The sequence below is a fragment of the Rana temporaria genome, chromosome 2, assembly GCF_905171775.1.
Source record: "Rana temporaria chromosome 2, aRanTem1.1, whole genome shotgun sequence".
Classification (NCBI taxonomy): Eukaryota; Metazoa; Chordata; class Amphibia; order Anura; family Ranidae; genus Rana; species Rana temporaria.
The window spans coordinates 108,504,384-108,516,573 of NC_053490.1; the positions used below are offsets into that span (position 1 = coordinate 108,504,384).

The 12,190-nt window shown below is 49.6% G+C and overlaps 1 protein-coding gene across 1 annotated transcript; it reads right to left on the minus strand.

Moving 5' to 3' along the window:
- Nucleotides 1–1,708: 1,708 nt before the first annotated feature.
- LOC120928233 lies at nucleotides 1,709–11,866 on the minus strand. Its single transcript, XM_040339341.1, has 6 exons — nucleotides 11,785–11,866; nucleotides 8,245–8,456; nucleotides 4,590–5,031; nucleotides 3,109–3,267; nucleotides 2,408–2,498; nucleotides 1,709–1,868 (listed from the first exon to the last, which is right to left on the minus strand). The coding sequence occupies exons 1-6, from the start codon at nucleotides 11,864–11,866 to the stop codon at nucleotides 1,808–1,810; spliced, it is 1,047 nt and encodes a 348-aa protein (XP_040195275.1). The 3' UTR covers nucleotides 1,709–1,807.
- Nucleotides 11,867–12,190: the final 324 nt, after the last annotated feature.

Below are 12,190 nucleotides of genomic sequence, written 5' to 3' on the forward strand. Positions count from 1 at the left end.
TCACCCTCTGCACCCATCCCACCCACCTCACCCTCTGCACCCACCCCTCCCTTCTCACCCTCTGCACCCACCCCACCCATCTCACCCTCTGCACCCACCTCACCCTCTGCACCCACCTCATCCTCTGCACCCACCTCATCCTCTGCACCCACCTCACCCATCTCACCCTCTGCACCCACCTCACCCTCTGCACTCTGCACCCATCCCACCCATCTCACCCTCTGAACCCACCTCACCCTCTGCACTCTGCACCCATCCCACCCACCTCACCCTCTGCACCCACCCCTCCCTTCTCACCCTCTGCACCCACCCCACCCATCTCACCCTCTGAACCCACCTCACCATCTGCACTCTGCACCCATCCCACCCACCTCACCCTCTGCACTCTGCACCCATCCCACCCACCTCACCCTCTGCACTCTGCACCCATCCCACCCTTCTCACCCTCTGCACCCACCTCACCCTCTGCACCCACCTCACCCTCTGCACCCACCTCATCCTCTGCACCCACCTCACACTCTGCACCCACCCCACCCATCTCACCCTCTGCACCCACCTCACCCTCTGCACCCATCCCACCCACCTCACCCTCTGCACCCACCCCACCCATCTCACCCTCTGAACCCACCTCACCCTCTGCACCCTGCACCCATCCACCTCACCCTCTGCACCCATGCCACCCACCTCACCCTCTGCACCGACCTCACCCTCTGCAACCCACCCCACCCACCTCACCCATCTCACCCTCTGAACCCACCTCACCCTCTGCACTCTGCACCCATCCCTCCCTTCTCACCCTCTGCACCCACCCCACCCATCTCACCCTCTGAACCCACCTCACCCTCTGCACCCATCCCACCCACCTCACCCTCTGCACTCTGCACCCACCCCTCCCTTCTCACCCTCTGCACCCACCCCACCCATCCCGGCCACCTCACCCTCTGCACTCACCTCATCCTCTGCACCCACCCCACCCATCTCACCCTCTGCACCCACCTCACCCTCTGCACCCATCCCACCCACCTCACCCTCTGCACCCACCTCACCCTCTGCACCCACCCCACCCATCTCACCCTCTGAACCCACCTCACCCTCTGCACCCACCTCACCCTCTGCACCCACCTCACCCTCTGCACCCACCCCACCCACCTCACCCTCTGAACCCACCTCACCCTCTGCACTCTGCACCCATCCCACCCACCTCACCCTCTGCACCCACCCCTCCCTCCTCACCCTCTGCACCCACCCCACCCATCTCACCCTCTGAACCCACCTCACCCTCTGCACTCTGCACCCATCCCACCCACCTCACCCTCTGCACTCTGCACCCACCCCTCCCTTCTCACCCTCTGCACCCACCTCACCCTCTGCACCCACCTCATCCTCTGCACTCTGCACCTCACACTCTGCACCCACCCCACCCATCTCACCCTCTGCACCCACCTCACCCTCTGCACCCATCCCACCCACCTCACCCTCTGCACCCATCTCACCCTCTGCACCCACCCCACCCATCTCACCCTCTGAACCCACCTCACCCTCTGCACTCTGCACCCACCCCTCCCTTCTCACCCTCTGCACCCACCCCACCCATCTCACCCTCTGAACCCACCTCACCCTCTGCACTCTGCACCCATCACACCCACCTCACCCTCTGCACTCTGCACCCACCCCTCCCTTCTCACCCACCCCACCCATCTCACTCCCTTCTCTTTCCAATTCCTGAATCACGTCCTCGAAGATATAGTTCCATTTCCTCATTTGTTGGCTTGGTAAAAAACTTCCTTTCCTTGTAAAATCTATTGTTTTATTTTACAACAACGCTTGTCAGTTGGTCTGTTTCATTTAATCTTGATTTTTGTTTCCACCTGCAAAAAGAAGAAAAAGTTTAGTTTATAGTGGACAATAGAAAAAATGGGCAACAAATACAGTCAGAGGTAAACAGCAGGATAAGCCTAGAAACACTGTATCAGGGGCCCACATGGTATGACACCAAAACAGGCATGAATGTTCTGGATTAGAGATCTGTGGTATGACAGGTTGTCACTGGCACAGACCTAGAAGTACTGGATCAGTGGCCCATGTCATAGCACAGGTAGTCACCAACACATGCCTGGAAGTACTGGATCAGTGGCCCATGTCATACCACAGGTAGTCACCAAAACATGCCTGGAAGTACAGGATCAGTGGCCCATGTCATACCACAGGTAGTCACCGACACATGCCTGGAAGTACAGGATCAGTGGCCCATGTCATACCACAGGTAGTCACCAACACATGCCTCGAAGTACAGGATCAGTGACCCATTTTTAATAGCACAGGTTGTCACCGGCACATGTCTTGAAGTACTGGCCAAACAGAAAAATAAATACAAATATTTTCAATTGTATAAATTGTGGATACTTACTGATTCTTTGCTTTGCAGATGCAGATGACGACCAACATGAAAATAAATCCACTGAGTATCACCGTCATGATAGCCAGGAGCCAAATAGGGACTTCAACAAAAAGAAGGAAATAAAGCGTTATTGTCAATGATAAGAGCACATGTAAGAACTTCTAAGGCCCCGTACACACGACAGAGTTTCTCGGCAGAATTCACCGAGAAACTCGGTCAAAACCCGGATTCTGCCGAGAAACTCTGTCGTCTGTACAGTTTTGGCTCGATGGAGCCGCCGAGGAGCTCGACGAGAAAATAGAGAACATGTTCTCTATTTTCTCGTTGTTCTATGGGAGAAGGCGTCCCGCCGAGCTCCTCGGCGGCTTCATCCCAGAACTCGACGAGGAACTCGACGTGCCAAGCACGTCGAGTTCCTCGGCCGTGTGTACGGGGCCTCAATGTATCGGGATAACATAGCTGGGTAAAATTAATCATGTGGAACTCCAGGTGGGGAAATTGCGAACAAACGTTATGTCTCCTCACTTGGGGAGATTACCTCCCTTTGTGTTCTGGAGAGCACACAGGATGTAAGAAGAAATCTTCCCAACTCCTCCCCACACCATATTAACTAAAAAAATAAAAGTTTTGGCTGGAGCTGTGCTTTAAATCATAATTAATATTACACTAGCTGCATTAAGCCCATTCTTATTTCAGAACATTTCACTTACCTTGCACCTTGGTGTGATACCAAGCCCGGACATCTTCTGAGGAATCTTGGCCTTCGGGTTCATCCAGCATCCTCTGACCACCTGGCAAAATGGCCAGATATTCATTGTCTTTTCCCAGGGCTGGAATATACTGATAGTCTCTACCCAGCAAATCTAGTCCTAGAATAACAGAAAAGAAACAAAGATATACATTTCTCAGGTACATTATCTACAAGGATACAAAATCATGAATGTTATTTATACATTAAAAATTTGATTAGAGTTTAGAAGTCCTTTGGGTTTTCTAGATAATTGTCAGCATAAGAACGGCTATTATTTCCCCACAGCGGGCAATCAGATTCCAGCCTGCCTTGCACCGTTCTGGCCGTTGTGGCTGTGATAAAATAAGTGAGGCCCCGTACACACGTCCGAGGAACTCGACGTGCCAAACACATCGAGTTCCTCGTCGAGTTCAGTGTGGAAGCCACCGAGATCTCGGCGGGCTGACTTTCCTCATTGAACAACGAGGAAATAGAGAACATGTTCTCTATTCGCCCCGACGAGTTCCTCGTCGGCTTCCTTGCTGAAAAGTGTACACACGACCGAGTTTCTCGGCAGAATCCAGCTCCGATCGAGTTTCTGGCTGAATTCTGCCGAGAAACTCGGTCGTGTGTATGGGGCCTGAGAGAAAGCCTTGTTGGCTTGAAGTAGATATTCCCTGGCTCATGTGCTGCATGCTAGTTCTGGGGCAGTGGGCCAGAACCTATTCACTGAGGCAATGACTTGACATAGGTGTGTGGCTCCTGAGTCAGGGGATGGTTACTTCCTTCTCACACAGGCGTTTTACTTCATGACAAAGAATGTGTATTTGCTTAGAACTGATAATGGCCCTTCTTTTTTAGAACCCCAAATTCCATAAGTGCTTTTACTATTGGACATTTATAAAATATACATCCATGCAGGGACAGCACCAGAGGGGTGTATGGAAGTCCCCTAGAACTACCAAAAAATAAAAGACTGTGCAAGCATCTATAAAATTATGGACTCGGCAGCTGGTCGGTGCACAGCCAAGCATAAGAACGGAGGGTACTCTGTGTTCCACCTCCTGCTGCCGTTTTGGCCTGGCCCCCGGGGATTTATGAGACAGACAGAATGTGCATGGAATTCAATTCCCCAGAAGTCACCCAAGTTTTCAAACCCCTCAAATAGTGTTCCTGCCCACTGTGTAAGTCTTCCCTAATAGCAGCATGGATGAAGGGATCTCTATTATATTCAGGCAGCCATGGCTGCTGGTGCTGCCAAACAATGATTACATCTGATAGGATGCAGTCACTGTTTGCCCGATAATTTACCCCCTGAATTTTAAACAGACTTTTGTAGGGATGGGTGATGCTTGCAGACCCACCCGTGTCTTGAATTGTGGCCATTAAAGCAAGAATCAGACAAAATTTAAGTAATTGGTTAGAGCACTGACTTCAAATGATCACGTTATATTCTCTTACCTGTATCCTGGGTGTCTGGGGGCTTAGACGTCACATCTGCCTTTGTTTCTTCACCTGCAAGCTTGGACTCCGCAGGTACATCCATCTCATCTGCCTTCGTATCTTCACCTGTGAGCCTGGACTCCGCAGGTACAACCATCTCATCTGCTTTGGTATCTTCACCTGTGTGCTTGGACTCCGCAGGTACACTTGTATCATCTGCTTTGGTATCTTCAGCTGACAGATTGGACTCTGTAGCTAAATCCTCCTCAACTGCCGTCTGTCGCCATCCACCTGTGAACTCAGACTCTTCAGGTGCATATAGCACGTCCGCTTTGTGTTCCTCGGGTGCAAGCTCGGACTCTTCAGGTACATATAGCGCGTCCGCTATGTGTTCCTCGGGTGCAAGCTCGGACTCTTCAGGTGCAAATAGCACGTCTGCTTTGTGTTCCTCGGGTGCAAGCTTGGACTCTTCAGGTGCAAATAGCACGTCCGCTTTGTGTTCCTCGGGGGCAAGCTCGGACTCTTCAGGTGCAAATAGCGCGTCCGCTTTGTGTTCCTCTGGTGCAAGCTCGGATTCTTCAGGTGCATATAGCGCGTCCGCAATATGTTCCTCGGGTGCAAGCTCGGACTCTTCAGGTGCATATAGCACGTCCGCTTTGTGTTCCTCGGGTGCAAGCTCGGACTCTTCAGGTGCATATAGCACGTCCGCTTTGTGTTCCTCGGGTGCAAGCTCGGACTCTTCAGGTGCATATAGCGCGTCCGCTATTTGTTCCTCGGGTGCAAGCTCGGACTCTTTAGGTGCATATAGCACGTCCGCTTTGTGTTCCTCGGGTGCAAGCTCAGACTCTTCAGGTGCAAATAGCACGTCCGCTTTGTGTTCCTCGGGTGCAAGCTGGGACTCTTCAGGTGCATATAGCGCGTCCGCTATATGTTCCTCGGGTGCAAGCTCGGACTCTTCAGGTGCATATAGCACGTCCGCTTTGTGTTCCTCGGGTGCAAGCTCGGACTCTTCAGGTGCATATAGCACGTCCGCTTTGGGTTCCTCGGGTGCAAGCTCGGACTCTTCAGGTGCATATAGCGCGTCCGCTATATGTTCCTCGGGTGCAAGCTCGGACTCTTCAGGTGCATATAGCACGTCCGCTTTGTGTTCCTCGGGTGCAAGCTCGGACTCTTCAGGTGCATATAGCACGTCCGCTTTGTGTTCCTCGGGTGCAAGCTCGGACTCTTCAGGTGCATATAGCACGTCCGCTATATGTTCCTCGGGTGCAAGCTCGGACTCTTCAGGTGCATATAGCACGTCCGCTTTGTGTTCCTCGGGGGCAAGCTCGGACTCTTCAGGTGCATATAGCACATCTGCTTTGTGTTCCTCAGCTGTGAGATTGGATTCTTCAGGTGCATATAGCACGTCCGCTTTGTGTTCCTCGGGTGCAAGCTCGGACTCTTCAGGTGCATATAGCACGTCCGCTTTGTGTTCCTCGGGTGCAAGCTCGGACTCTTCAGGTGCATATAGCGCGTCCGCTATATGTTCCTCAGGTGCAAGCTCGGACTCTTCAGGTGCATATAGCACGTCCGCTTTGTGTTCCTCGGGTGCAAGCTCGGACTCTTCAGGTGCATATAGCACGTCCGCTTTGTGTTCCTCGGGTGCAAGCTCGGACTCTTCAGGTGCATATAGCACGTCCGCTATATGTTCCTCGGGTGCAAGCTCGGACTCTTCAGGTGCATATAGCACGTCCGCTTTGTGTTCCTCGGGGGCAAGCTCGGACTCTTCAGGTGCATATAGCACATCTGCTTTGTGTTCCTCAGCTGTGAGATTGGATTCTTCAGGTGCATATAGCACGTCCGCTTTGTGTTCCTCGGGTGCAAGCTCGGACTCTTCAGGTGCATATAGCGCGTCCGCTATATGTTCCTTGGGTGCAAGCTCGGACTCTTCAGGTGCATATAGCACGTCCGCTTTGTGTTCCTCGGGTGCAAGCTCGGACTCTTCAGGTGCATATAGCGCGTCCGCTATGTGTTCCTCGGGTGCAAGCTCGGACTCTTCAGGTGCATATAGCACGTCCGCTTTGTGTTCCTCGGGGGCAAGCTTGGACTCTTCAGGTGCATATAGCACGTCCGCTTTGTGTTCCTCGGGTGCAAGCTCGTACTCTTCAGGTGCATATAGCGCGTCCGCTATATGTTCCTCGGGTGCAAGCTCGGACTCTTCAGGTGCATATAGCGCGTCCGCTATATGTTCCTCGGGTGCAAGCTCGGACTCTTCAGGTGCATATAGCACGTCCGCTTTGTGTTCCTCGGGTGCAAGCTCGGACTTTTCAGGTGCATATAGCACGTCCGCTTTGTGTTCCTCGGGTGCAAGCTCGGACTCTTCAGGTGCATATAGCACGTCCGCTATATGTTCCTCGGGTGCAAGCTCGGACTCTTCAGGTGCATATAGCACGTCCGCTTTGTGTTCCTCGGGGGCAAGCTCGGACTCTTCAGGTGCATATAGCACGTCCGCTTTGTGTTCCCCGGGTGCAAGCTCGGACTCTTCAGGTGCATATAGCACGTCCGCTATATGTTCCTCGGGTGCAAGCTCGGACTCTTCAGGTGCATATAGCACGTCCGCTTTGTGTTCCTCGGGGGCAAGCTCGGACTCTTCAGGTGCATATAGCACATCTGCTTTGTGTTCCTCAGCTGTGAGATTGGATTCTTCAGGTGCATATAGCACGTCCGCTTTGTGTTCCTCGGGTGCAAGCTCGGACTCTTCAGGTGCATATAGCGTGTCCGCTATATGTTCCTTGGGTGCAAGCTCGGTCTCTTCAGGTGCATATAGCACGTCCGCTTTGTGTTCCTCGGGTGCAAGCTCGGACTCTTCAGGTGCATATAGCGCGTCCGCTATGTGTTCCTCGGGTGCAAGCTCGGACTCTTCAGGTGCATATAGCACGTCCGCTTTGTGTTCCTCGGGGGCAAGCTCGGACTCTTCAGGTGCATATAGCACGTCCGCTTTGTGTTCCTCGGGTGCAAGCTCGTACTCTTCAGGTGCATATAGCGCGTCCGCTATATGTTCCTCGGGTGCAAGCTCGGACTCTTCAGGTGCATATAGCGCGTCCGCTATATGTTCCTTGGGTGCAAGCTCGGACTCTTCAGGTGCATATAGCACGTCCGCTTTGTGTTCCTCGGGTGCAAGCTCGGACTCTTCAGGTGCATATAGCACGTCCGCTTTGTGTTCCTCGGGTGCAAGCTCGGACTCTTCAGGTGCATATAGCACGTCCGCTATATGTTCCTCGGGTGCAAGCTCGGACTCTTCAGGTGCATATAGCACGTCCGCTTTGTGTTCCTCGGGGGCAAGCTCGGACTCTTCAGGTGCATATAGCACATCTGCTTTGTGTTCCTCAGCTGTGAGATTGGTTTCATCAGGTGCATATAGCACGTCCGCTTTGTGTTCCTCGGGTGCAAGCTCGGACTCTTCAGGTGCATATAGCGTGTCCGCTATATGTTCCTTGGGTGCAAGCTCGGACTCTTCAGGTGCATATAGCACGTCCGCTTTGTGTTCCTCGGGTGCAAGCTCGGACTCTTCAGGTGCATATAGCGCGTCCGCTATATGTTCCTCGGGTGCAAGCTCGGACTCTTCAGGTGCATATAGCACGTCCGCTTTGTGTTCCTCGGGGGCAAGCTCGGACTCTTCAGGTGCATATAGCACGTCTGCTTTGTGTTCCTCGGCTGTGAGATTGGATTCTTCAGGTGCATATAGCACGTCTACTTTGTGCTCCTCAGGTGTGAGGTTGGACTCCGCAGGTAAATCCTTCTCATCAGCTTTGGTATCTTCAACTATTGGCTCAGGTAGAAATATCTCAATCTTGTACTCCTTGCCTGACGGCTCATACACAACATATCTATAACGTTCATTCGGATCTATAATCACAGAAGAGAAAATAAATACAAATATTAATTTTATATTATCTAAGAAAGATAAGTACAATCCTATTATATTATATTCAGTTATTTTGTGTGTGTGTGCCAGAACTGAGTTCTGGTACTTCTGACAGGGAGCAGAGTTTTTTTTTTAATATATAGCTTGTTTTAAGCAGCTCTCAGCCCGCAGAGTCAGCTGGCGGCCACATAAGCCGACACAGCTCCTATAGTACCGGCAGCAGCCTTAAAGGGGTTGTAAAGGAATGTTTTTTTTCCCTAAATAGCTTTCTTTACCTTAGTGCAGTCCTCCTTCACTTACCTCATCCTTCGATTTTGCTTTTAAATGTCCTTTTTTCTTCTGAGAAATGCTCACTTCCTGTTCTTCTGTCTGTAACTCACCACCATATGCAAGGTTTTCTTCTTGGTGTGCAGAAAGCATCTTGAGGGGGGAAAGGGCGAGCAGGAGTGTCCGGATGCCCACTAGCACACAGCTCCTTTCTCTATCTGCAAAGTAGAGAGTGTCCTGACTTGCCTACTCGCCCCCTCCCCCCTCAAGAGGCTTTCTGCACACCATGAAGAAAGCCTTGCATTACTGTGGTGAGTTACAGACAGAAGAACAGGAAGTGAGCATTTCTCAGAAGAAATAAGTACATTTAAAAGCAAAATGGAAGGATGAGGTAAGTGAAGGAGGACTGCACTAAGGTAAAGGAAGCTATTTAGGGGGGATTTTTTATTTTATTTTATAACCCCTTTAAGAGAGTGGAGCAATATCAGCTGCACTCTGCCTCTCCCTGTAGTAGAGTGGATGTTCCTGTGAGTGTGAGGAAGAGCTGCAGTGTGGTGTCCTGTCCTGAAACTTCTGACTGCTCACTGCCTGAGGAAGACTGTACATTGATTTTGGTAATTATTTAAAACTGTCAGTGTTGTTGCTGGATGAATATAGGGGCTGCTTGACTGTCTAGTAATGCCGCTGTCAGGATATGGGGATGTCTTATAATGCTGCCTGGATATTGGGACTGTCTCTCTTGCTGTATATATGGGACTGTCTCTCTTGCTAGATATTGGGAACTGTCTATTGTGATCGGGAACAGTGATATCTGTCATGTCCCAGGCAGCCACCCAGGGAACACAGTTAACCCCTTCCCTGCCAGTGTCATTTTTACATTGATTAGTGCATTTTTATAGCACTGATCAATGTAATAATGTCACTGGTCCCCAAAAAGTGTTATTTGGGGTCAGATTTGTCCGCGCTAAAAATCACAAACCAGTAAAAACAATAAAAAATAAATAAAAATCCCTAAAATCTATCCCAGTGTTTGTAGATGCCATAACTTTTGTGCAAACCACTTAATATACGCCTATTGTGAGTTTTTTGTTTTTTTAACCAAAAATATGTACAGGGATATATATTGTCCTAAACTGATGAATAAATTCATTATATATATATATATATATATATATATATATATATATATATTTTGGGGGGGGGGGGGGGGTTGGGGTATTTATTATTGCAGAATGTAAAAACAATTTATTTATTTTTTCTTTTTTTAAATTGTCGCTCTTTTTGTGTTTTATAGCGCAAAAAATAAAAACTGCAGAGGTGATCAAATACCACCTAAATAATCTATTTGTGGGTAAAAAAGAACATAAATTTGTGTTTTGTGTACAGCGTCACACGATTGGCAATTGTCAGTGCCGTATCGCAAAAAAATGCTCTGGTCATTAAGGGGGAGGGGAATCCTTCCGGGACTGAAGTGGTTAAACAATCGCTGTTTACAAACCAATACAGTTTACAAAGTTAAAGGGGTGTTCCAGCCAATTTTTATGTTTATTAAAAGTCAGCAGCTACAAAAAGTGTAGCTGCTGGCTTTTAATAAAAATACACTTACCTGCTCCAGCGTTCCATCGACGCGTCGGCCGGGGCTCCGCTCCTCTCCCCCCCTCCCCGGCCGGCGTTTTCATTTCAACTGTGGGCCACCCGGCCGTGACAGCTTTCGGCTTCACGGCCATGCACCCACTGCACATGCGCAAGCGGCACTGCGCATGTGCGCGCGGCATGGCCCGGCGCCGTCTGATTGGACAGGAGATCACCTAGGACCTGTGACGTGTCCTAGGCGATCGCCTACAGGGGGGGGCTGTTGTAGGCATTTAAGCTTAATCGCCTAACCAGCCTCTCAGCGGGAGGAGGAAGTGGGACAGGAAGTCCCACTAGGGTTGCCACCTCATCCCTTTAAAACAGAACACATATGAATTACACAGGTTCTGAGGCTAATTGAATGCAGGTAAGGCACCAAATGAGTCCTAATTACCACCTTAATTAGCCACAGAACCTGTGTAATTAATATGTGTTCTGTTTTAAAGGGATGAGGTGGCAACCCTAAGTCCCACTCCTCCTAAAGCCCCCACCCCCCCCAAAAAAAATTACATGCCAAATGTGGCATGTAAGGGGGTGAGGAGTGGGATAATCGGAAGTTCCAATTTTGGGTGGAACTCCGCTTTAACTGAAGGACAGCACTTTAACAGGAAGTACAAAACCTCCCAAAAATATCTTGTGTTTCTGCAAATCCCAGGCTCCACTTCCTGTAGTGTTGTCTATTTGTTGTTTTGTTACATTAAAGTTCATTTAAAAAAAGGTGGAGGACACATGTTTCCTATGGCGCTTCAGCTGCAGAGATTCCCAATGAAGTTCAGTAATAAAAAAAATTGGAGTGGAGGCCATATGTTTCCTGTCATCGGTGGAGCTCCACTCTGCAGCCAGACCTCCTTACGAATCATACTTGGTTCCCTATTCTCAAAAGGGGGCGGTGCTAGAAGGTATGTAGGGGGTGGAGATGAGAGGCGGGTATGGGGTGGATATAGGCGTGACTTAGGTGAGGGGCGGGTTATTGTATGTCTAGTAACCGTTCCCTGAATGCCATTTCTAGGGTGATGAAGTTGCTTCCAGCACAGCCTTCTCACACGGGTGTTGTGACCATATGTAAGTAATTGTAAAGAAGCTGTAATCTCCTCCCTCCATGTGATGTACACTGGGATTCCCATGTCCTGTATATAGGATGGATCTCTATGGCTTCTATTATCTACTACACTGCAGTGTATTGGGCTCACTTCACAAAGCTTTCAGGGTCTTTGTCATTTTCATAAATAACTGACACTTCGGGGGAGGGGAAGGTTCATGTTTTACAAAGTGACAGTTTGATTTCAAATGAATCCAGGAAGATTTAAGTCACATGAGTAAAGCAAAGCTCCGAATATGAAAGTGCAATGTGTATAATGTGTACTCTTCTTTATTCCAATGAAAACTACAAATATATAATAGAGTCCTAACCTTTTGATGGAATCGGTAATCCGTTGATCATTGCAATTGGCATGGCCAACACAATAAGAAATAATGACAATAACTTGTTCATTTTCGCTTGTTTTGTCAGAGACAAATAACAACACATCCACACTCCTCAACGCTCTGTGTTATCTGAGGCTGAGCCCTATGCGTCTGGAATATAAAGGCTCTGTGGGGGTTAGCTTTGTGATGTCACTGTGCAGGGCCTGGAACTTTCTTTTTTCAGAACACTAGAATATACTTAGGTGGGCGGAGCCTCCTGCATGTTTTTTTTTTTTTTTTTAACTGTTTTCTTCATGATTTAAGGCTTGTTTACACCACAATCCCTGTGTTCACTGTGCATTTCTGCATCTGCATTTACATGCATTTTAGTGTGTTTGCAGTGCGTTTAAAG